We start from the raw sequence: 26373 nt of genomic DNA, 5'->3' as shown, positions 1-26373 counted from the left end.
GGTACAGATGGAGGGATCCTCCTCTCCTCCAGCAAAATACACAGAGTGAACAGATGCCCAGCAAGGAAAAGTGGAGGAAAAAATGCATCATGATGCAAACAAAGGAGGCAGCGAACTATTAGTGTGTTAGTGGGGGTGAGCAACAGAAAAAGGAGATATTTTTAAAATGTGTTTCAATTACAGCATCTAGTGAAGAAGAGCGGATACATCACAGCAAGTAAATGTATTTCCTTTTGGCTTTAACACTTAAAAGTAACAGGAAGCATCTGTGGTGAGAAAGAGGATATTATAGAAGGAGTGAGATCAGAGCAAAGAACCACGGGCTATGTCTGCTTTCCTGCTGAGAACCACTTTCAAGCTAATCCTTCACTGGTTTATCTATATGTATGCCAGATTTACAGTCATTAAGCGTGTGGAAGGGCGAGCGGGAAGACCTTTTTTTATATATATATATTCCAAAGTGGAAGGCCGCTGTTCAAACGCACCTGCTTCACTGGGATCTTCTAACTGAATTATTATCAGCTCTTACTGCAGCGGAGTCTGACCTCTGAGGGAAAGAAGAAAGAAATAGTGTCCTTGTAAAGATCAGCAAAGTGTAACAATATTGTAATTAGAGCTATTTTCTGTCTTTTAACAGCAGAAACAAACAGATGGTGAGGCACTTGACCGTGGCAGGCTGGTTCCAAGACAATCAACACAGTTTTACAAAACCTGTGGTGTCTGCACTTTCTTAGAATTCTCTTTACTATTCATTAGACAGATTTTTTTACACATTTTTTGCTTAATTATTTTAATAGTGTGATGTTCATATCTAATTATGTTGTTTTACAAGTATGAATATCTATTTTGTAATTTTAAGCTGTAGAAATGAGTAAAAATGAGCAAAGCAGAACTGTGTTGTATATTACTGCAGTGTAGCAACTTTTGTCTTTTATGTTATTCCTGGTCAAAACAAGATGTTCATCTCCTGCCACTCAAAGATGAAGGCAATGATGTTAAAATAATAATAAAGTTAAAGGCATTAACTGTTAAACTCAACACTGTTAGTAAAGTAGCTCATTAACTACTGAACAGGTTTTAATGAAACTTTCAGAAAGTAATCATTAAATAAACATCTATGACTGAAAGGCATTTTGAGCCAGTTCAATTTAATATGGCTGCCACAGCTAATCAACAATAGCACACACAAAAATTACTTTAACTCAGTCAGTTTTACAGATATCTAGCTAAGATTTAAAGTGGTAGTAGCTACAAGTCATCCACAACACATAGTCCAAGTCTGACTTCTCTTGAAAATGCATGAGATTTCACATCCTGTTATTTTCAATTTTATCTGTTCACAATTATGTTGCAAAGAGACACAAAGGAGGTAATTTTGCTTGGAGTTTTACAGAACTCAGACTAAAACACAAATGTTTTGTAATCACAGGAATGGGCAGTTTTACATATTTTCAACACTATATTTTGTGGCCTTTGTGAAAGCTTGCAAGGACAAACATTATCATAGCTGCTTTCAAATGTAATTTAAAAAAAAAACTCAGCCCTTCCACTACAATATTTTAATATATAGATACTTTTTCTGTAACTAGTAAATAAAAGATCTTTTGTTTTTTAGCATGTTCACATTGGCTTTGGGCGACAGCATCTTTATTTTATCCACCACAGCCATACCGACCGTGTAGAACAAAAGAGGACTGGCAGGTGGATCCGTAGAAGGGGCACACAAAGAAAAAGCAAGACAGTCCCGTCGCTACAGATAGAGAAGAAATTGTAGATGGATGGAGAGGAGAGAGGTAGAACAGAAAAGTGATAGAGAGGTGAAGGTGGGAGTCCTTATCGGAAAAAAGCAGGCCCCTTTATCTCTCTGCCCTCCAGATGCACATACCCACCCACACACACACAAACCCCCACACATACAGGGATGGCAGACCACTGACGGTCCACTCAGACGCACAACACATGCACACCCAAAAAAAATAACACACTGGTAAGAGTGGAAAGTGACACTCTTCTGTCAAAAAATGGACCATCAACAAATTCACAAACATAAAAACACAACACTGCCTGTGTGTCACTAACCTCCCCCCTTTCTCGACAAAAAACACACACAGAGATTCCTACAGGTGAGCGACAGGCGCCATTTACTCACAGACAGCCATGCCCGCACCCCACTCCTCCAGCTGCCATGTAGATGAATGCCATTAGCATCCAATAAAATGTCAGTGGGGCATGCCCAAGTAACTCATCACACACATACACACACAGGGAGACACACATTGTCAGAAATGTCAGAGGCCCATGCCCAGTAATGTATCTGATGGAGAGAGAAGGCAAATGTCAGCTGTTCTTCAAAATGGCAGCCAGCAGATGTGTGGCCAATGAGATTCTGACTGTGGACTGATATGGCCAGACACACTGACAGCAGATCAGTCTGAGCTTGCCTTGGTTTATGGGCAGCATCATTTACATCAATAAATTGTCCTTGTTTCAGATAACCAAACACTGTGAGGTTGGTGGCCTCTTCATGAAAAAAATCCACTCCATTACTTCATAAAACCAATTATTTTATATGAACAGAATGAAAGCTTTGACAAAAAAGTCTTTCACTTGGAGTAGATATAACTTTATTAATGGCATAATAAAAAAAACAACTGCAAAGTAATGTTGGGTTGATACAGATATTTCACAACTTGATGGAAGTAATAAAATATCTCGACATAAATTATGTGTACTCTGTAGAAGTGATGGAAAACATTCATCTTTAAGCTACATTCAGACGCCACACAAATCAGATTTGTTCCTCAAATCCAATCTTTAAGACAGACTGTCCGCACTGTTATTTTCAAATGATCAAATCAAATCTATGTGTCAATGCATCACAAACCTATCTTTTGGTTGCTGTGGTAACTCCAGAAGACACCAGTGACTAACCTACTGAGCTTGTGATGCAGTTTACCGGGTTTCTAGTGCCTTTTTTTCCTCATTTATGAGTCAAAGTCTATATTGGCTTGTCTGGTGAAAGCTTGTTGGGTTTCCATGTACATCTACTAGAGAATTCTAAATTTAAAATGATAATTCTCTTGCTTTTTTAAGCAACCAAAGCACCTACACTGAATAAACACAAAAGGGATTGGGCTTTGGCTGTAACTGGATCTAAACTCTGGAAAAGTCTGCCCTTTCACATGAGAACATTACCAACACGCAACACTTTCAGGATCCAATTAAAGAATTATTATTTTTTTATGTATTGGCACCTAAACGAAACTAAGTAATGAAATAATTTATTTTCATTTTTGTCCTGTACTGATTGTATTTTAATATTGTGCTCAATTTACTTCTTATTGTCTTATTGTTTTATTGTTTCCTATATTTGCTTATTTCTAGACCTTTTATGTGTCCAGAACTTTGGTCAGCACCTGTTGCTTTTAAATGTGCTTAAAAATACTTAAAATTGTTTCAAGTCTTTTTTTATTTCCCCCCCATATTTGGTTTAAAACTGCAAAAATTCATACTGATGCATCAAATACAGTCATGTTTTAAATTCACAAGGCTTCCAAAGACTGCTCAAAATTGACCTTTAACACCGTATTTGGTTGCACCACTGATGGAAACTTTTGAATTTTTTGGTTTTATTTTTGTTCTTTGTATTCATTGTATCTTCTACTACTGTACTCTACGTCTAAACTATGCATACTTCAGAATGGGTATGAAATTATGGTCTTTGTGACTAGTAATTTCTTACATATTAGCAAGAATTGTTTACTTTTTCAGCTATCATTTTCTTTCTTATTAGTTGTTTTTTCTTCTTCTTTGGCTGCTCCCTTCTGCAGAGGTCGTCACTGCAAGCAAACTCACACAAAAGACTCAGCAATCGTTTTACGCCAGATGCCCTTCTCGATGCAACCCAAGTTTTAACTTGCAGCCTCAGTAGTACAAGACCGCAGCACTGACCACCAACCTTCCACAACTTCTTTCTTGCTTATTAGTCTTTTCTTAAAATTTTTATGTATTCCATTATATCTTTGATACAGGACTCAATTACAACAATAAATCAGGTGGAAAATAGTAAAAAACTGGAATTCTGGCAATTGCCTTTTGTGTGATTATTAAAAACTGCATTTATACACAATCTGAAAATATTTTATATTGTTGATGGTGTTGGAATTCAAAAAGAAGCCTCATTATAAATGAACTCCTTGTGAGTCCCTGCAAACTCCACGACCATCTGTCAACAGAAGGAGAAACTTTTCTCCCATTCATCAGCCGGACGAATGGATGGATAGGGGGATGAAAGTTGTGTGATCCCTGGCCAAGCGTTTTTTCATCCGCCCTCCAACCCCCTACGCAGAAATCTCAGCAGCAGCCACTGGCAACACTCGCCCAAGGTCACAGGAACAAAGTCAGGGGTAGAGGAGAGGAGGAGAGTCTGTGTGGGTTTTGTTTGTGCATGTCGTTTGGAGAAAGATGGTGCTTGTGTGTGCAGTGGGAGGTGTGTTCATTCTAGTACATTTGCGTTGAATAATAAGGAGTTTAAGATAAGGCGTAAAGGTGTGTGTGTGTCCGTCTGACTGTGTTTACGTGTGTACAAAGCACAGGGGGACATGTAATAACTTCTACAGCTCCTGTAGCTCTCAGCGTGTGTGTGCATGTATTCGTGCGAGTGTGTGGAATAAAGATGGCTGCTGACTGTGCCACAACTCAGCAGGCTGAGCAACATGACGATAACTAATCGCCTCTGAACCACTGCACTAATGAACCAAACACACACACGCGTACACACGTTCGGCAATTCACACTCATATCATCTCACACACAGTGGTCCTCCAAAAAGGTTTCTTTGTTCACCTTTTGGAATGGGCTAAAGGATTTCTCAGCCAAAACGCTGTTAGTAATAAATGACACAAGCACACTAAAGCTCAGCTAGTTCAAACTGAAACTTTCATGAACACAAACAGATGGCGATACTTGCCGAACATCACAAATAGTATCGATATCCACAGCAGTCCGGGTGTGTGCTGGCAATGGCAAGTGATCCATCAGGCCCCCTGCTACCTTGCAGAGGTCAAACCCATCAACCCCAGTGGTGGCTGCCAGGACAATACACACCTCAGCCTAAAAAAGGCCTGCATGTGTTAAAACACATTATCTGAGTACAGGGCAGGATGACAACTGAACATGGTATGTTTTGGCCCAAGCTGTGCTACTTTTTGTGCAGCTTCTGACAACTTAATTTACTTTACATTTAACAGCTCAAGCAGTTATCTAAACCACATAGTATTTCAAGGCTGCTTGGCTGCAGTGTCTTTCCTCAAATGGTGTGGGGAACAAAACGTATGGCTAACTGAGGCTGGATAAACTAACTTATGGATCAATATAGGGGAAAGGATTACTCTACTCCATTGTTAGGGCCACAATGTTTATATATTGTCAAGTCTATTGGTGACCCTTCATATATGTATGTGGTTTTATAGATGACTATTGAAGAAAAAGTATCCAAAAAAAGTTTTAACTTTTTAAGTTGTGACCACAAAAGGTTCATCTATTTCTTTATAAAGACCAAAAAACATCTCTTTTTTGTCATTTCCTGAAAAGTTTCATTTTTGGAGATACAAGGTTTGTGCTCAATAGTGACAATGTATACCTTTTAGTGACATACGTGCTCATTTTTTACTTCTTGTTAGGATTCAGTTTTTGTTGTTTCGTTCATTTCTGATGGAATAACATTCAAACTGAAACTAAAAGCAGTGTTAAAGTTTATAAAATAGCATTTGCATGAACTGCTATAAAATTTTGTAGATTGTGCTTCTTTGAAGATTGCTACAATCCACCTTGGTCCTTGCACCGCTCGGACTAGCACTTAGCTCATCAATCCAGTCAGAATAAACTCTTTTTTCAAACGGAGGTTGTTCAAAGAAATATCTACAGTAGGTAAAACATTAATTATTCAAAACCTTTCTAAGGAACCCCACATGAAACAGACTTGGCTATCACTTTATAATAAGCTGTAAAAATGTTTAAACAATGAGCAAAAAAGCCTAAATGCAGAATTTTTTTTCCATTTACTCATTTTTTGTTCAATCTGCTGCCAACATATGCACTGTAAAGTAAACTTGCTCAACTTTTTGTTGTCTCTCTCATGCTTTCTCCTTCCTTGCCTCTGTAACTCCTCTTTTCCTCTTCAGTGCCTTTGGGTAAACATTTGTCAGTGTAAGGCAAGTGTCTCAGGTAAAGATATGCAGATTAACTCTAACTCGTTTGCATAACGAGCTCTTATTTGCCAGTCTAATTACAGTAGCACACCGAGGCCATCCCAGAGCTGCCCTCAGGTTTCATTAGTGGGCTTCGTTAAGAGGTTTGTTAACGGGCAGCTAATCGCTTCCTCCCCTCTTTAACAAACAGTGGAGCCTGAAAGTCCCAAAAAGGCTCCCACTGCAGCGGTGTTGGTTTAAAGAAGACACACATACACACACATGCAGTAGCACACTTAAATTTAGGGAGAAAAGACACTGCATACACACACACAGACACTAAACTTCTGACCCAACACATTAATCACACAGACAGACACACACCCAGAAGCTTTCTGTGTGTCAACAAGGCCTCGGTCAATGAAGTCTGCTGTACTGAAGGTACTCATTGCATCACCCATTTGTTGGCAAATGCTGCAAAACCATTCGTGATTGGACTTGAGTCCTTGCTACAAACTCAGTTTTGAATAGCAAAAAAAAGTTAAGAAAAAAAGTAAGAACCAGGAGAGAAAACATTTCAACAGCAAGTTTAAGGGCTAAATTTTACATTTTTTTGCAAAGGGGAAAAAAAATTAGGAGAAGAAAAAGGTTGAATTTCTCTTAACTAAGCCTGAATATGAAATCCTGTGAGTCACTTGTAACGATTGTGTACAGTCTCTGTTAGTGGGTGTCTGTAGTCAACAGGCTGTCGCTCTGATCCACCACAGATGTAGCTCAAGGTTTTCGTTTCTTAAACCCAGCATGATGCTAAATTTCAAGGAGATGACGGTGTTCTCTACAGTCCTTTTCAACTGTATGTATGCTACATCCTTGGCATTACACACACACACATATATATTTACAAGAAGATGTAGTCTGTCCTCTAAAGCATGTTTCTTTTGTCTTCAGCCTTTATAAGAATTGCTCTAAAAAGCTATTAGATGTTCTAAAGTAGATGATAAGGTTAAATGTTTTCACAAGCATGCTACAAAAATAAGGATTTGGAAACCTCTCTGGGTTTCTTTCCTTGGCCTCTTAGCAGGCCTCAGGGTCTGATGCCCAAAATCCTTACACTGTCTCTCTTTGACGGGCAGAGTGCAGTCGAGTTGAGCATGTTAAACATTATGTAGATGAGGTCCTGATTCCACTTGGAGATTTGTAAATAGTGGAAATCTCAGCTGTAATGCCAGCCTAGAGCCTGAAAGCAACACAGAATGGAATGCTAAATCTCTTGTTGGTGCTCTTGCTTTTTTTTTTTCTCCAAATACTGGTCTCCTCCCATGTCTTTGTTTGCAGAATCTGTTTGTGTTGTCCTTTTTCTTCCTTCTATTGTGCGTATTTTTTTCCCTAAAACTTGTTGTTTGCTTGTTTTTTTTCTATTTTTTCTTTCTCTTCTTCTAATCTTATTTCAGTCTTCCCTCCTATTCTCAGCTGTCACCCAAAATATAATTTCAAATTGCTACATTTTTCTTTTTAGTCTACCTTTTTCTTTGGTATCTCTGACTCTCTCCAATCCTTTATCCCAATTTTTTGCTCTCACACAGTGCCCAGACTATGGCCCAGGCCAGGCCTTGTAGCATCTCCCTCAGCTTTTCTTCTCCTTTTTGCAGCTCTCTTACTCTGCAGCTCATTAAGAGTTTGCAGCACTTCTAATCTAAACAATTTCAATCTGCAGGTCCCTGAACTTCATATTCACGGGCACAAATAGGAAGCTAATCAAAAACACCTGTATATGCAAACAGAAAATTAGTTTAACTTAAAGCATTGGTTAAATCTCATTTGTTGCAACACCTGTACAAACACACTCTCCTCTCATATTGTTTCAGTTCGTTATGGCAAACAGAAAAAAATAAAACTGAGCTAAAACTAATTTGGCCCGCATGAAAGGTTTTCATAAACAAACATAGTGATTCGTTCATTTAGAAAAACCTGCCATGGTCTTTGAGTTTGTCATTATGTTTGTAATTCTTGAAATCTAGACATTTGAAAAAGCTAAAAAAAAAACAAAATTCAAAGTTCAATTTAAATTTCATGTTCTCCTAAAGTAAAAGCATGTTCAGTTTTGATGAAGTGTAGAACTGGATTAGGTAAACAGAATAAGACCTGCTTTTTTATTATTCTGTCAGAAGTATTTTGATATTCCTGCTAGATTTCCTCAGGCTACATAGAAAGTGAAACAAAAGTTGCTGCCACTAATTGCATTTGCAAAGGCCTAGCATTCCTTGAAGGAATGCATTATTGCCCACCACCTTTCATGCCGTTATGCACAATATCATCCAATATTTTACATGATCTGTTCATGCTCAGAGTATGTGTAAATGACTCTCAGCTACTCCCACGCCAAATTTTACTTCAATACCTGTAAAATTCACTGAAGTAAACCCATTTGTGCAAGCTAAAGGTGATTATCTGTGGTGAGCATTTTGAATTGAGCTGATTCCAAAAGTTATATGTTCGAGATGTGCAGCCTATAATTACTTTCTGAGTATATGAGATATTTTGCTAACAGACAAACAGGTTTGACTCTAACAGGTAATGAAAAGGTTTTAAGCAAAGATGTAGTGTAACATGTTCAAAATATGCATTAGAGATGATGTTCAGCTACTACCACGCTAAACTCCTGCTCAATATCTGTAAAACTGGCAGAGTTTTAACAATTTAGTGTTTTCTAATGTAAGATGACTATGGTGGCCATCTTGAACTTGATTAGCTCCAAAAGTTAACCAGTTGTAGATGTAGTTCTAATGATTATTTCCTGAAGGTTTCACTGAAATGTATCCAGAGGTTCATGAGATATTTTGCTAACAAAGTTGATTTTATTAGTTAATAGCAAACCTTCAAGCACAGATCTGATGAGATCAGCTAGCACTCACAATGTAAGTCGGGGATCAGTCTCAGCAACTACCACACCAAACTAACTCATTCATGAGATATTTTGCCAATGGTACAGACAAATGAACACACGCACACAGAGACAAGAGCAAAAACATTATTGCTCAGCCTTTACCTTCAGTGGAGAGCGATAACAGAGGAAGACATCTTGTTTTGGTCTTAGCTGAAGTTGCTGTTTTCCACTTTCAAGTTTGAGATTCAGACTTGAGCATGCAAAAGTCAACACGAGAAGGTGCTAGTTCAAATAATAAATGAGCACACGTGTTACTAAAAGACAGAAGTACAAGAATCAACCTTTTTTGTATTGATCCAAAATTGTAATAGTTTGTTTGGCCTCTATAACCCATACTTCTGATTCTTCAAAATAGTATTTGATTCCTAATGTACAAATCATCTTGACAGTTTTACTGTGCGCACAAATTCTCCTGCTTGTAGCATACTGTAAATGACTTCAAGTAGCCCTGCACACAGACAAATAATACATCTTTAGCTCTTTCTGTCTCCCAAGGACAAAAGTAAAAAGACACACTGGTCTAATAGATTTCTGTGTGCGTCTAAAGTGCATGTCACGCTTCACTAACACTCTGCTCTTTGCCTTGTTTTTTTTTCTCCCTCGTCCGCATGTGGTTTCAGGTTTGAAATCAATTTGGCTTAGATGAAAGTTTTCAATTTCATTAGCTTGATCAAATGGAGCCCTGTTAACAGGCGGCGGTAATAGAAAATCATTTAGGCCGAGCGGCTCACACACTCTCAAAGGGCTGGTTAAGAGGTGCTCAGAGAGGGAGAGATGGAGTTAGAGAGAGAGGCAGGAAAGGGACAAAAAAAAGGGAGAAAAAAAAAGCACGTGGGAAAACATCTATGAGAGGCATGTGAAAATAAGAAGCAAGAAATGTGACAAAGATGGAGGGGAATGGACGGAACTTGGAAATGAGAAGATGTTTAAAATGTAGCAGCAGAAGATGAAGTGATAAAGAGAAATAGGAAGATGAGAAGAGGGAAAGGGAAAAAAAATGAAAGGGAAAATAAAATAAGAGGTGTAGATGCAAAAAGATACATGACAGAAAGATGAATGACAGTAAATGTGACTGATGGCGGCATGGGAGGGATCACATGATCAAAGCTTTGCAGTGATGCTTGTGCTCATGTGGTCATTCTGGTTACACAAAGAAATAAACTACGGGGAACAAAATGACATGGTGGTGTTGTAATTAACACCTTCCCCTCTCTGGAAGGTCTCCAGTTCCAGTCTTACTGGTGGAGGTTTTACTGCGCATTTTACCCATGTGCATGTGTCGCTCTTCTCTGGATGCTCCAGTTTCTTCCCACAAGCTTAACTACATGTGTGTTGGGTTAGATTTTAAATTGACTGTAGAAGTGTGTGCGTGTGTGTGTGTGTGTGTGTGTGTGTGTGGCTGCTCTCTGCCTCTCATCTAATGACCTGTGAATGGCTGCAAACCGATCTTCAAATAAAACTCTATTAACCAACTAAATTCTTCATTTCTTTGTAAAATATATTTGTTTGCCATCACAATACTGATTTGTTTGGCTGTAATTTTTTTAATTTAAATTTTTTTCCCCAAAATTTTAAATGTTAAACCTAAACTTAAATTTCAAAATGTGTTCACTTCTGCAATATGTGGTTTTAGTGGGCTGCACAGATCACGTTGAATCATGATCGATTCATTATATGTACCTATATGGTTTGAAATAACTAATTCATATCATAATATGTTTTCTTTTCTGTGGAAATTCCCAAAGAATTAAAGTATTTTTGCCAAGATAGGAATTTTCTAATAATTATTCATTACCATTAGAATTGCATGATATTCTCAGACTTACAGTGTCTCATTTTCTTAACTATCAGAGCACCAAACACATGCAAAATTTAAGGAAATGCATCAAATTAAAACGGAAATATTTTGAAGGCTTTTTTTTCATGAGTAAACAAACATGAGAAAACAACTGAAAGCATTCACTTACTTACCACATGATATGAATAAATCATATCTTACAAAATTCAATAATAAAAATGAATCCCGATAGTAATCTATTGTTGGTTTCCTCTGAGTCATGATGATAATGATCAGCCCGTCTCCCCTCAAACACACACATGAGAACACACGCACATAAAGTGTGCAGCTAATCAACTAAGTGAAGCTAATGCAGGGGGAAATGTGTTGCTGATTAGCTCAACCTTAAACTCCAAGACATAACTTCCAGGCCCACACTTGCAGCTACTCACATACACATGCACACACTTGCACTCAGGGATGTACACAGAAAATTAGTCTAGCTATTCATGCTAATCTGAGGGAAAATTACTTGCTCATTAGCAAGACCCTTAAACCTCTCGACAGGCCTTTCAAAGCCACGTCGTCTCATGGTCAAAGAGTATACACAGAAATGTAGCTCACAGAGACAAAGGCCACTGAGCTGGAATATCGGAACTATTCACAACTACTCAGAATGAGAAGATGACTCTAAAACTGAGTGTGGCATCTATAAATAGCCTTTGTAAAAAAACAAAAATAATAATAACGATTTAAAAATCATTTTGTTCCAACAGTTTTATGAATAAAATGTATGTTTTCCCCCTGAATCTGTCACTAATGTGTGTTAGGAATAAAAACTGTAATGTCTAAAACACAATTGACTCTTTTATTGTTATTTTTAATGGTGAAGAAACTCATCGATGTTTTAAAAAGATGCTGAAAACGTAAACAGTATATTATGTAATGTCTCCATCACTGGACTGGACCTACTTAGACAATGGAGAAGAACTTTGCTGCAGAACAGAGTATTGTGCTGTATAACATATGACTAAATATGTTAATAGTGTTTTTTTTCCTCATCAAGGCATTTCTCTGTCAAATCATAACTAAACAGCAACTTAAAATTAATCAACAAAAGATCTTAATTCCACTCACCTGGCTTGAAAATATGGTTCTTGGTTGACTAAGCAAAAGCTCCTCAACAACACAAAATCATTGCCACTTTTTAACCAGGGTTAAAAAATAAAGAAGAATGAGTTGATTTACTATTCAATGTGTTTTATATAAAGAAAAAAGTGTCTGTCACATACTTTACCCCCCCAAAACATAACTTTCAGTCACATGAAAATACTGGAAGTCGTAGTAAAACTCAGAATGGAGAGAAATTTCCTATTCATATGCATAAGTTGTTTTCTGTTTCTATGACTTTCTCTGTTGTGTCTCTCAGGTTGACGCTCTCTGCACCCTTTCACTGTATTCGTGACAGAAAATCTGAGCGAGTGCACACATGTCAGCAAGGCAGAAAGAAAAGACTCTCACTCTTGAGTGATGATTCTCTAATGACATGTAGTTAGCAGCCTCACAGCTCACTCATTCTAACCAGTCAACCAAAACACCTCGTGGATTAGGAAATGTTTCATGCATTCATGAGCGAAAGTTCATATTTCGCTTCTATAAAATGTCCCCATTTTAACTGAAAATCCTTTCTGCTGCTTGATTTTCAGAGAATGAGAAGCCCCTGTCTTTGGGTGGGTTTGAATAAGAAGCACGTGTGTGTGTGTGTGTGTGTGAGTGTGTGTATGAATGAGTCAGTGAGTGAATGAACCCAACAATGGGACACAAAGAAAGCAGGAAAAAAAGAGCAGCATATAGAAAGGACAGAGTGAAAGGCTGCCAGTGTGTGTGTGTGTATATGTGTGTGTGCGTGTTCGTATCACTGATTTTACATCAGTAATTATTAATGTTCTGTATTGCATGAGTAATGTTGCAGAGAGCTGACATTCTGCTACAGGTTAATAGTGTAGTGCTAAACGCACTCAACCACACAAGCAGACACACACAGACCAACTCCCCCCCCCTCCCTCTCTCTCTCTCTCTCTCTCATGTTCACACACACACAGTTTAAATAATCTTTTTCTTTGCATTTGACACATTAAATATGTGCCAACTCCTGAAACCACAGCTGAAATGGGGCAATAATTCAGCTGTGAACAAAAACACATTTTGCACTGAAAACATTTTTATAAGTTATTTAAACAAAAGGCATGCCATGGAAATGAGCTATAATGAATGCAGGGGTAATCTATTTAAAATTACCTAAGCACTAATGCACATGCTTGTGAAATTGTAGACTGGGACTGATGAGATTTCCTGCTAAAACACATTTTAAATGGCCTCAGTCAGCCACTTAGAAACAAGTTTTTCTTTTTCTTTGACATTCTTTAACAGAATTGCCCAGAGCCCACACAAATAATGCTCCAGTATTTAGGAGCTTGGTAACCACGGATGCGAATATTTGGCTTTTGAAAATTATATCAGCTCAGTGCTCTCTTGTGGACAAACTGTTAATAAATCTGTGGGCTATCAGCAACTCTTACTGTAAATTATTTTTTAGTATTTTTATGGTTCTTTATAGTTGGTAATTTAATATGAGATGAAGTATCGATCTCAATGATAAAAAAATAGTTGGTAAATTGTAAGCACATAAAGACTACGGAGTAACACAATCCACACTGACACAAAACGAGTAAGTAAAACAGAAAACCATAAGACGAGATTAACTTGCTGTGCAACAACATGAAAGTTGAGACAATCCAGTTAATCGGCCAACTGATTTCAATATTTGCTACTTTTAAATCAACCAGCAGTCATCCGTGCCTGTACATACCTAACCAATTACCAAGGAGGAAAATTAAGGTGCAGCAGCAGCTGTTACAGCCAGTAAGTTTTTTATGCAAGAATGCTATTTTATGAATTCTTTTTAAGGGTTGTGAAATATATATTTATTTAAGTTAAGCAATTATTGTCTCATTTGGTTAAATATAAAAATACATATATATATATATATATATATATATATATATATATATATATATATATATATATATATATATATATATATATGTACCGAAAATTTAAAACAATATATCAGCCATCCACTTCTCTGATTTCTAAAGATCAGAATCGGTCGTAGAAATCCTATATCGATCGACCTCTGTATGAAAATAAACTGTTACCATCAAACCCTGGAAAACCCATGGAATCAAACTAAGCCATTTCATACAAACTATACACACTGATATATTTTGGAGCAAATTTACGAAACTATAAGCTAGGCAGACTAACTTTTATCAATGCAAGCAACACTGCAACACAGAACCAAGAAACATGAGTACAAGATCTATTTTAATGTGTGTAGATTCTCCTACAGTAATGAATCACAGGCCAGTGTTAATGCTGCGATTGCTAAGTTTTGCTTTGTTTCCTTGCTGTGTCCCAGTTGGCACTGTTAGAATAACAGCTGGTGAACACATCATACAAACAAGGATTCTGCTGACAACGTATAGGAGCAGTCGTAGCAGCAGCCACGCTGAAAGATGGCAACCCGGAATTTCTGACACTTTCAAAATTTCATGTAAGATCCTTTTTAGTCGCAGGACCTTTACAACAACTATGTTTGAACCGCTTTACTTCCAGAAGAATCATTGTGGAACCACGACAAAAGGTATTTCCAAGATTTTTTCATGCTGGTTTTGTTCTGTTTCAGATGAACCAAAATCAAACTGTAACCATGGGTTAAGGAGTTTTCATGATTGACCGATAACCTCGACCTACTGATCCAGATAGATGATATATTGGTTTGCATGACGTGCACAAGTACATTTTTGAGTCTGCTCTCCTGCAGAGATCAGAGCCCATCATGATCCCCACCCCAGCGACTATTCAGCCTCTTCGAGACCAAACTCTTTGCTTCTTAGGGTATTTCTCAGATGTTCGACTTTTGAACAAAACTCACAATGATATCCTGAGGAGGACCCAGGTGATGAAATAACAGGGTGATGTAATTAGAATGAAACTGGGTGATATGAAAATAAAGATGTTTCTTGGGTTCATGTGGGTGACACAAACACTGTAAACTGCTGAGACACTGCAAGTCATTTTAGCTGTGCTATGATATGGTGCTCCTTATAAAAGTGATTAATTAACAGTTGAACAAATTATGTAAATGCAAACATAACCAGTGCAGCAACTAATGAACAGGAGACAGAATTAATGAACACAGCACAACAAGAAGAAAGGCTGAACAAGAATACAGAGATAGTGGACAGTGTTTTGCTCTTTTTAAAACAACTTAAATATTTCTTTCACCAACTGAGCCAAAGCTTAAAAAACTGTTTAACCAGCCAAGGTGTGACACTTTTCCATGTGTGAGTGAAGGTGAGAGAAAAAGGCTGAGGCAGAGTAAGAAAAGAGCAAAACAACTGGCCTTCTAACCACCAGGGGAGCGAGTAAACAGCAGTCAAAAAGCTGTGTTCGCTGTGATACAAAAAGGTACAGGCAGTCCCTGGGCACCAGGAAACACTTCTGGATTTCATCATCGAGCAGGAGGTCACAAGGGGGAGGAAGAGGGGAGATGTTTGGATGATTTCAGCGGTTGGTTACTCAGCCGTTTTGCCGGCCACAGCTGTTTTCCGGCGCGACGCCCCTGCTCACCGCGCACTGGCTGTCGGAGCGCCGTGCGCCGTGACCGCGGCGACCAGCACGCTCCGGAGCGCACAGCGCAGCCACTGTTAACTGCTCAGCGGAGCGTGATCGATCCGAGCTGATTAAACAGCCCCACACACAGAAAGAAAATAAAAAAATACACTCGCGGGATTGTGACAAGACATCCGAAGGACTGTCGCTTTGTGCAGGAAAACGGAGGCGTTTCAAACCCACACAGATTGCTTTATCTGCCAGCGCACTTCAGGCTATAATATCCGTTCATGCTCTGCGTCTCCTTGGAGTGGGTGGTGGTGTTACCCGACTAGAATTCAAACCATCCGAGGAGATTTTCTTTGTGTTCTGGAGGGAGACACCACTGCTCGTTGTTCCTCCGGGTAACTGATCACTGATCTCTTTTAGGAGTCAGACAAAAGTTCTGTAAATAATACAGTTCTTGGAGAAACATGCACCCCCATCGCCAAAGGATATAGCCTATATATATAGATTTTTTTGTTGCTTTCTTTAAATCTCTTAAGTGATTGAAACGGATGGTCTTGACCTCCTTTTTCAATTGCAAAGAAGAGGTGAATAAACAGAGGACCCTCCTTTGTTTTGAAACATTTTTTGTCAGTCAGGAGCGCTTATCTTTAAGGTGCATGAGCGCAGGACTTGTCTGAATTTTAATCTCCTTTTTAACACAAAACTACAGAATTATAACATATGCATTCAAACGGGAGTCACTCTCTGTCCTCTAACTGCCAAACGAGCTTGTCCACCCCCGACTACTGTCTCAGATGGCACCGCTTATAAGGGATCTGTCATTGGATGCTTCCGCAGTCTGCTGCTTATTATTTCTTCGCACGCACCGTGCTAAGAGTCGACTAATTGTTCTTTTAAAAAATAGAAATTGTCCAACTTTTTTTTCCGTAGTGTTGCAAAAATTGCAGTCGCAATAACTGATTGATTAATTACGATGTAAAAAAGTAAACAAAATGTGTGTGTAAATGACATCTTTATGTTGCGCTACAAATAGTTTTATAACAGGTTGGAGAGAAGGATTAACTTTGGTGGGACTCGCTCCTGCTGCCTTCTGTAATTGTTCTGATGGACAAAAGCGCACGAAAGACTCCACAATCATTATTTTTTCATGGCTCCTTAATGCGCTGATGCGTTTTGGATAAAGAACGTACTGGAGGAAATCTGATCTTTGTTTAAAAAAAAATGAGTGATGCATGATTTACAATCCCAAAACAGTGAAATGCCTCCAGCTGACAGCAAGTTTTGCCTGCGCTTTTATCTCTTACCTTTCCACAGGACAAGCAGAACAACTGTCTTCCAGAGGCAGTATCCCACCGGCGCGCCTATCCCTCCTCCGACCGTCTCCATACCTCCTGTTGGCTAAAACCACCAGGACTGGTCTCACAACGCTTAAATGGGGGGCTCTTCTGTTTGTTTATTTATCGCTCTCCTTTCCCCACAGAATATTATCACTATGGTGAAATCAATAATCTCATTTTGAACAAACTGCGCTCCAGCTGTGCTTGACCTCTCAAACACCGCGCAGATGAGGTTTGGAGTCAACTATAAATCCTTCAGGAGTCAGTAATAAAGAAGAAACCTCCCCTCCAGTGGGTAATTCCTGTGCAGACTCTATACTTTAATCCTCTTTTCTCCCCAAAACTCTGCCGAGTCTCTTCTTCAAGCAGCAACCGATGGATGAACCCGCTTCCCCCCTCCGTTGTGGACTGTTTTGCGCTCCTCCGCTTCACGTATCCGAGCGGGACTGGGGAACCTGCCTGTCACCGTCTTCATCACTTTCTGTGTCTCCAAAGTTTAAACAGACCATCAGAGAGTCCCGAGAACTCGCTGGAATTCAAAAAGTCCACTTCAAAGGGCGATCTGGAAGCAAAAAATAAAAATAAAAAAAACTCTGCCACTTCTTCTGACCGCGCGTAAATATCCAAAATCCGCAGCTCTGTCCTCTCTCCCCGCTTTCGCTCTTCTGTCCATTCACTGTCCTCCGCGAGCGTGTGTGTGCGCGCGCGTCTGGGCTCAACTTGAGAGTATTCGCGAGATGGAGGGAGGCGAGGAAGAGAAGAGGAGGTCTGACGCTTTCACCAGCCGGCAGGAGAGGAAGAGGAGGGTGAAGGGTGGCAGGGTTTTAGCGAAGGATGTGGGGCCGGGGAGACTGCGGGAGGGTGGGATTTGGGGGTTTGAGTGGCAGTTAGGGAAACCAATGGACTGTGTAGGATTTTAAGTTTGATTTTTGTTTCCTTTCCGCTGCTTCCTGCATAGAGTTTAGTCTGTATTATGTCGCCTTTCCAGGTAGAATCCAACAGCACGCCCTGAGGGATAAAAGACGGAAATATAACTGCTGCGCATTCTGGACTTCTTTGTGCTGAGGGGACTAAATGAAAAGTTTAAGATTGTGGTTATCCCATCAGAAAGGGGATTTGTGTGCGTGCGTGCGTGTGTGTGTGACTTTCAGTGTGTTTATCCTTTCAAAGCCTCTGTCTGCATTATTCATACACAGACACACGCTACACCTGTTCTCCCTGTAATCGATAGAACTTGGCACGAGCCAGCGCGCACGCACACACGCACGCACGCAAGCTGCCTTCTTTAAGTGGTTGCATGACAGCTTGCACAGCTGCGCGCGACCCACCCACCAATCACCCTCAGGTAAAATGAATAAAAACTCATTCACTTTCTATTGATGCGACTTGCACATGTGCGTGTGCGTGTGCGCGTGCGCAAGGTAGAAGACAGAGAACATTAGGGCCCCCTCTTTGAGAGAGCCAGACGATATTTCATGAAGCTGCGTGCCTGCTTCCCTTTGTCAGCTAAATGTGTAAAAGCTAAAGAGATGACATTGTGACTTATTGAATTGCAAATGAGCCGGCGGAGGGATGGGAGGATTTCCGGAGACGGAGATACGTGAGGCTCGCTGCTTCTCTCTGTTTGTCTCCCGATGTGTCCAACTTCACTCCACCGGAGCTCAGGAAGGAGCGACAGCCCCCCCTAGTGACTAATTTAAAGAAGAGTTGCCCTCCTACTGAAGAAGACCCCCTTCTGCGCATTCATCTCTAATGTCCTCAATTAGCTCGTGGACCAGAGGACAGATTTTAATGAAACTCATAGGAAGTAATCTCTGGATGTACATCTACCACTGAAACATGTTTTGAGCCAACCAGACGTCACCACAGCTAAATGATCTCAACAAACACAAAAAGGGCTGTAACTCCATCAGTTTTACAGACATTGAGCTAAGATTTGGTGTGGTAGTCACTGAGAGTCGTCCCCAACACACACTACAAGAATTACACATTATTTAAACAACCCTGTCTGTCTGTTAGCAAAATATCTTATGAACCAGTGGACGGATTTGAATGAAAATAATCATTAGAAAATAATCATTGGATGTACATCTACAACTGATTAGGTTTTGGAGTCATCCCATTTGAAGATGGTCACCACAGAAATTCACACAAAAATGGCTGTAACTCCATCAGTTTCAGAGATACTGAGCTAATTTTGGTGTGGTAGTAGCCGAAAGGGTATTTACAACACAAACACAAACCTCTACAGATTGTGTAACATCTTTGTTTAAAACCTTTGAGCCAGCCCCGTTTGTTAGCAAAATATTTCATAAACCACTGGATGGATTTAAATTAAACTTTGCATGTACTTGTAAAACCGATTAACCTTTAGGGTCAATTCAATTCAAGGTGACCACTCGTCATTAGCAAACATAAAAACTGCTACAACTCGACCAATTTTTACATATATTGGCTGGTAATATTCCTTCCTTCACGCAGTGCTAGTTCTTTAATTAAAATGGGGTTTTGGTTTGCTGCATTTGCTCGCATGTTCTCAAAATTCTCCGGTTTCTGCCTGTGATTGTGGGTTTGCCCCCCTCCCCTTTAAACAGTTTTCTAGCCTCCCTTACAAAGTGAACTACTTCTGACATGCAGCTACCATTCATCCACATTTACTGTAATGTATCATTTTCTTTTCACTGAGTGACTTTCCTTTCAACGAGCAGCATATTTGCTGTGACTTAAGTTTGAAAAATCTATTTTTAACTGATCTATTCCTCTTGGGCCACAGCAGAAGCAAGGCATTAGTTCAGCAAGCATGCGGTAAAAAGTAATATTTGTACAAATAATGTGTCTGTATACCCAATCCCCAGTGGCTGTGGGGAGAAAATCTGACACTGTAAAAAATTGCTTATAATTCCCCCTATGCGTTTTGTAAGATGAAAAAAATATATATATATATATTCTATGTGTAAAAAACTTCATCTTGTACAAATATTGAAAATTTGGTTATCCAGCATTTTAAGCTATGACCTCTCCACCCTGGAAACTAAAAAAATAAATAAATAAAACATACAACCCTTTTTGCTTCGACATAAAATAATTGACCAAGTTCATTGCAAATTATTATTTTCCCATTTCCCCTTTTAACATTATATTACTTGTCACTATTAGATGAAGCCTAGAGGCAGCAAATATTCATTATATCGAGGAGGAAGGCATTCATCACAAAGATTGGATTGTCATTTTGGAGTGCAACTCTTCAGACCTGAGCTTTAATGGATGTTAGTCTATAAATTAGGAAGAATGTCATCGAAAAATGGTTTCCATTGTTATACTTTGAGCTGTTGTGTTTAATCATTGCCAGGCTGACCCCAGACAAAGACCTGTCCTACTTTAAAACTTCCGTCAGGAGTCCCATGCAGCCAAACTCCTATAAAAGTCTAACTTTTTATTGCAAGTGAAAAAGATCTTAAGTTTTGGTTTTCTAATTTCCAAGAGTATCCATTAAAAGTGCTGCACCCATTTTGGAGCTTGTTGACAGGTTGAATGGCAGTTGTATTTCAAATATACCATCTTATATATTTTAGTGAGAAGTGAAATCTTCAGGGACATCTTTGAAGTACCTACACCTTTGATCCTATCTGTTGTGGTGGAAATTAATAGATAAAAATCTTTGGGATAAATAAACTGAATATCGTTGGGATGTGGACAGCTGCATGGTTCCTAACATGTCTGAGAAGATAAAGACTTAAGATTTGTTTTTACAACCAGAAAAGCATTTAAATCGAAACAAAATCTGAAACGTTCCTATCAATATGCATGTTTATAAAGTCAACAGATAAATCAGCTGCAGGCTGACAGATGGTCTATATCAGTGCTGGCACATACTGCCGCCAGTCAACATAAGGCACAACTGTGGAGTGGAATGGTGTGAAACAATGTGCCACTACATAGTTCACACACTTCAGAACACTTGTAAGTTTATTTCTTTTAAATCTATTTTTTCTCCTCCTCAGTTAAAACATTACTAATCACATTTACATACAATATTAACCATATATACATTTGAAATAATTAAAATGTTTCAATGTTGTAAATATTACTGCTTCTTAAGTTGTTTTGTTTTTTTCTGTTGCCATTTGTCTTGATTATTTGAACTGATAGATGTGTGTTTAGGTGGTAACATAACACTGCTCCATCTGATTACCTCGACAAGTGAACTTGTCGAGGTAATCAGGAGGAGAAATGTGGCTTTAGTCCGTTGAACAGTAGACCAGGTCTTTACCCTTGCAGAGCTGCTGAGGAGTTCATGGGAGTGTGACTCTCCAATCTACAAGAATCTGGAGAAAGCTTATGACTGTGTTTCCTGAGGCATTCTGTGGAGGGGGATGCAGGAGTATGGGTCCAAGGTCGCTTGTAAGGGTCATCCAAGAGTTATGTCTGCATTCTCAACACGAAGTCAAGCTGGTTCCCAGTGCGGGTTGGACTCTGCCAGGTCTGTCCTTGTCTCTGATCATGTTGGTGGAGTTTATGGACAGCATCTCAGGATGCAGTTGTGGAGAGAAGAGCGTCTGGTTTAAGAACCTCTGGGTTTCGATAAATCACTGTTATTTTCTTCTTTTTATTTGAATTGACAGTTGGCAAAAGGGAGTATTTGTCTTCTCCTTTTGGCTGCTTCATTTAGGGGTTCAGTGGATCATCTGCCTCAATCTCACCCGAGTCCCAGCCCCTTCTGTCACAAGTCACTCCTGACAGTCATCACTATCAGATCCACCCTGCCTGCACTCTCTTCTTCTCTTCTCTAGTGAACTGAGGGTTGCTTTAGACCAAGGGTTTCCAATCCTGGTCCTCGAGGGCCACTATCTTGCAAGTGTTACTTGTTTCCCTGCTCCAACACACCTGATTCAGTGGTTAAATTACTTAATGTTCTGCAGAAGCCTGTTAATCACCCATTGATTCCAATCAGGTGTGTTGGAGCAGAGAAACAAGTAAAACATGCAGGATGGTGGCCCTCCAGGACCAGGGTTGGAGACCACTGCTTAAGATGGTTGACCCCAGGTGCTTAAACTTATCTACCTTCAATACCTTTATTCTTCACAGCTTCAGCTTCCACCCAATCTCCCTTTTTATTCCCATACATGCATCTTGTCTTGAATATTCATTTTGATTTCTCATCAGAGCATACCTCCACCTCCCCAGGCTCTCTTCCACCAACTCCCCACTCTCACCACAGATCTCAGTGTTGTCTTCAAACATCATGGTTCATGGAAACTCCTGCCCAACCTTATCTGTCAACCTGTCCATTACTACTGCAAACAAGGAGAGCTAAGAGCTGATCCTTGATGAAATCCAAGTTTAATTAATTACTGTATACGAGCAGATGAAAAAAACTAAATGACTATTATAATTTCGCAAGTCCAACATGTGTGACTACAAAATAACTTCACAGTTCTTTCAAAGAACACAAAGTTATTTTAAATCACAGTAATTAAGTGCAGGTCATGGAACCTAATGTACCAAAAAGCTTGTGTTTATACGCTGCGCAGTATTTTAATTAGAAAGTTCTCAAAAGGAAACAAAGAGGTGATGACACTAAGAAAGCAGTCTTTCTTAGCCTCTTTTGTGCTTCGTGGATACTGACGCTTGGTAAAATCAGTATTTTTTATGAATACACCAAAAAAGGAGCTTGTTGAAGTACACAACCTCCATCCTTCTATTCAGGAGCTGAAAAAAAAAATGCTGTAAATAGGGACAGCGACTGAGAAAGTGTGCCTCTGTCTCAGGTCAAAAGGCTCTTGTAGAAATTCTGTCGACAGCTTGTTCAGATGCTACAATCCACTTGGCGACTGGGAAAAGATGAGTGCCACTGAACCTTCCTATTTACTTCCACTTCTTTCAGTCTCTCCCTTTCTGTCTCTCTGTTGCTCCTTTTTCTCTCTGCCTCTCTCTGCAGTTGGAGTACCAAAGACATCTCCTTGCTCACTGGAGCAAACTGACTACATTAGAATCCAATTAAAAACTGCTGAAGAGAACTGCTCAGGCTTAAAGTGTGCAGTCGTGTGTGTGTCCACACATGTGTTTGTACGCTCATGGGTGTGTGTCTGCTGATCATGTGTCATAGCTTATGGCCAACCAACATATGAGGAAGACTGTTGCCAACAACAAGCTTTTACTTGTTGTTTTGGGTCTTTTTAACTCATCTCTTCTACTTTTAAAGGACTTAAACAATTTGCAGCAATACTCTCTTACATGTCAAAGACTCAGTGACAGATGTTGTTTTTTCTGTCTTTCTAGAGTTGGCTTCTGTTCTCATGTTAACACAAAATTAAAGTAGTGATCATTGTCAGGGATGTGTGGGTCTTTTGTAAGAGAATCAAAAACTTTGTGTTGTATGTCATACTGTTCATACTCAATGTGTAATTACAGTCAGAGACAGAACATATACAAAATGCAAATGAACACATAGGAAAAGAAAAAGACCATTTGCAAATACTCTTAACATAATTTATATTACTTTTCCAAATAGCATCTACTGTGCACAATCTACATATAAAAGCCATGCCTCCAAGGAATTATTTTAGTTAAATTACAGAAAATCTGTTTTGAAGAAATTATAATAGCTACTGAATTTGGCTTTGTAGCAGCATAAAGAGAAAAAGTTAAATTCAATTAAATTTCACCCAGAAAAATTCAACATCACACCACTTTCATTTCACAAATTAAAAAACTGTTGTTTCACATTTTTATTATCATTTTTACACTCTTTCATTGAGAAAAACATTATTTTCTCATGTTCTGCTTCACTTGATGTTCAAGTGAAAACGGTCATGATTCTGACCCCATTATATTGTAGTTTTCACAACACAAGAGAGCTGACAAGTACTTTGACAGTTCCTAAATATTTCTGTGGCCCTGAGCTGTTTAAAGGTCCATTAAATAAAGTCGTTCTCACATGTTCGCACAATGGCTGCTTTTACAGGAAAAGAGCCAACAATCTGCTCGAAGCTAGAGCTGGAGAAGTGCAACCAGATGAATAACTGTTCATCGACCGTTGTGCACTTGTATTAAGAGCTATACTTCTGAGGCAGTTGAAGACTGATCTGTCTTTTCAATGGACAGACAGACAGAATTAAAAAAGCACAATTCAATTTATTTATTTTTTAATGGGAAACACTTTATAACTCTGACATTGTGGAAAAATACAAATAAATAATTAATTAATTAATTAATGTCACCTGCCAGCTTTCATGTCAGATGTTTAAACTTAGATCATCTTATGTTGAAAAGGGAAGGAATTATAGCCTTTTTGGTCAAACCTTGTGGATGAAATTATGCATGATCTCATTCAACATCTTCAGATCTCACAAGATGTGACAAAACTCGGAGTGTGACGTTCAGCTACTACCACACAATATCTGTAAATATGGTGTTAAAGTCATTTTTGTGTTTCCAACAGCAGTGATTCTGAATCGGGTTGATTTTTAAAGTTAATCAGTTGTAAATGTACATCTATCAATTACTTTCTAAAAGTTTGATTAAAATATACCCTATGATTCATGAGATATTTTGCTAACAAACAAAGTTGACTCTGATAATAATCTAGAGCTGTGAAATGCAAGGATATTGAAAAAAAACTCAACATACTGCAGTATGTGTTTACCAGCAAACAAGATAAATCAATAAATAGGGTAGCAGTGAAAAAAAGGTAGACTTCTACATATAACTGGTGAGAATGCTTTTTTCCTCTGCTACAGTGACAACAGCAGAGAAAAAAGGATGTGTGTGTGTGTGTGTGTGTGTGTGTGTGTGTGTGTGTGTGTTAAAACCCTGACTCAACCTTGGGATGATTCCACCTGTCGCCACAGGAACACTATTTGAACGCAGCACAGTTCTGCTTTGCGTCACAACACAGACTGACACATGCAGGACACTTTGGTTTGTTTTTATTTGTCAGGCTGGGTACCACGAGTTGTTTTTTATTTTATTTTTCTCCCCGGCGCATCTACATGCTGGTGATATGGACTCAATGAACAATACCAGAAACTTTCTATGACTCAGAAAAGATCAAGTGTAAAATGTTGAGCTGATTACCTGTTGATTGACAAGGTTTGAAATTCTTTTAAAGTCTATATGTGAGGATTTTAAAAGAATTCCCATTCCTCTTTTTTAGATGAAATACACAATGCCAGAGGCAGTAAAACCACATAATTGTGAGTGTTGCTGGAGTTTCTTTTATGTCTATAAATGGTCAATATATGTACAGCACATTGCTCTGTTGTATAAATAAGGATGGGGACGTCATGAGTGATCAATCTACTGCAGAATTCTTTTTGATAAAACAAAACAATTACATATAAGTATGAGTTTTGTAAAGATAATTTTACACTACGGAGCTTAACTCTCCTAAAGCCCTCAAAAGAGAAAGGTAGAGAAGCCCTTGTAACTTCAGGTCAGTTTGACCCCAAGGTCATGGGAGGGTTAAATAAATTTGCTATAAATAAGTAGTTTCAGCCTTATATCAGACTGTATGGTTACTGTATCCCTGCATGTACAATGTGCAGTTTCTCTGTCAGTAATAATCTTTATATTTTTCAGAAACAGTCTTACTATTACTATTATTAAAATGAGCGTTTGGAATATAACAAATCCCCTGCTCTTATCCAAGCATGTGTGCACAACATGCAGAAGGTTAGATGTGAGTGTTGCCGCCATGATGACAGCTTGTACTTCTTGTGTCTCCTGCGCAGTTTCTGTCACCACAAATGCGAACCAAGATCAATTACAGAGAAACCCCGAGCTCCTTCCTGCTTCCTCTCTCCTGCTACAGATGCAATTTACTCACCCACCGTAAATCAATGGAGACAAGTGGGGCTAATTTAGACCATTTTATGTCAATTTGGCCTTGACCCCTCCCCATCACACTCACAAAGCCACACACTCGCATCCCACTTAATGACTAGCTGCTCTAGAGTTTATTACGCAGAACTGAGGGCCACCCTTTACTCTCACTGGCAGAATACCGAAACACACACTCGCACACACTAATATACATTCATACACAAAAGCGCTCCACTCCCTGTTTTGCGCACACACTCACACACACAAACCGCGGTGTATAGGCCATAATTCGTGGCCCACTGCTTGAGATTTCCATATTGGTTCTGTCAGAGATGATTTTGTTTACAGGGCCCTTTGGATGAAATAACTGCACAAGAGACTATCAATTACTGTGAGAGAGGAGAAAGTGGAGCACATGAGAAGGTGGATGGCAGAGAGGATAGGGAGCAAAGGGAAGTAGAGGGGGAAAGAGAGAACGTAGAAGTTCAAGAAACACTGAAAAGGACACTGAAACATATTCAAAAACGACAAATACTGCTGAACTGAATGAGACAAAAAGGTTTATACAGTTATTTGTAAAATGCAGATGAGTATTACTGTTGGTTCTTATCTAATTAC

General features: G+C 39.0%; 1 protein-coding gene across 1 annotated transcript in view; it reads right to left on the bottom strand.

Moving 5' to 3' along the window:
* The window catches only part of si:dkey-215k6.1 (transmembrane protein 132C), a 203626-nt gene extending 185854 nt beyond the window's left edge, over window positions 1–17772 (bottom strand). The window contains exon 1 of the mRNA XM_017412446.3: window positions 16900–17772. Coding sequence (XP_017267935.1) covers window positions 16900–16981 — 82 coding nt within the window. The 5' untranslated portion in view covers window positions 16982–17772. The remainder of the gene's footprint in view (window positions 1–16899) is intronic.
* Window positions 17773–26373: the final 8601 nt, after the last annotated feature.

Source organism: Kryptolebias marmoratus, linkage group LG1 (genome assembly GCF_001649575.2).
Source record: "Kryptolebias marmoratus isolate JLee-2015 linkage group LG1, ASM164957v2, whole genome shotgun sequence".
NCBI lineage: Eukaryota > Metazoa > Chordata > Actinopteri > Cyprinodontiformes > Rivulidae > Kryptolebias > Kryptolebias marmoratus.
This window is presented reverse-complemented; position numbering and strand designations above follow the sequence as displayed.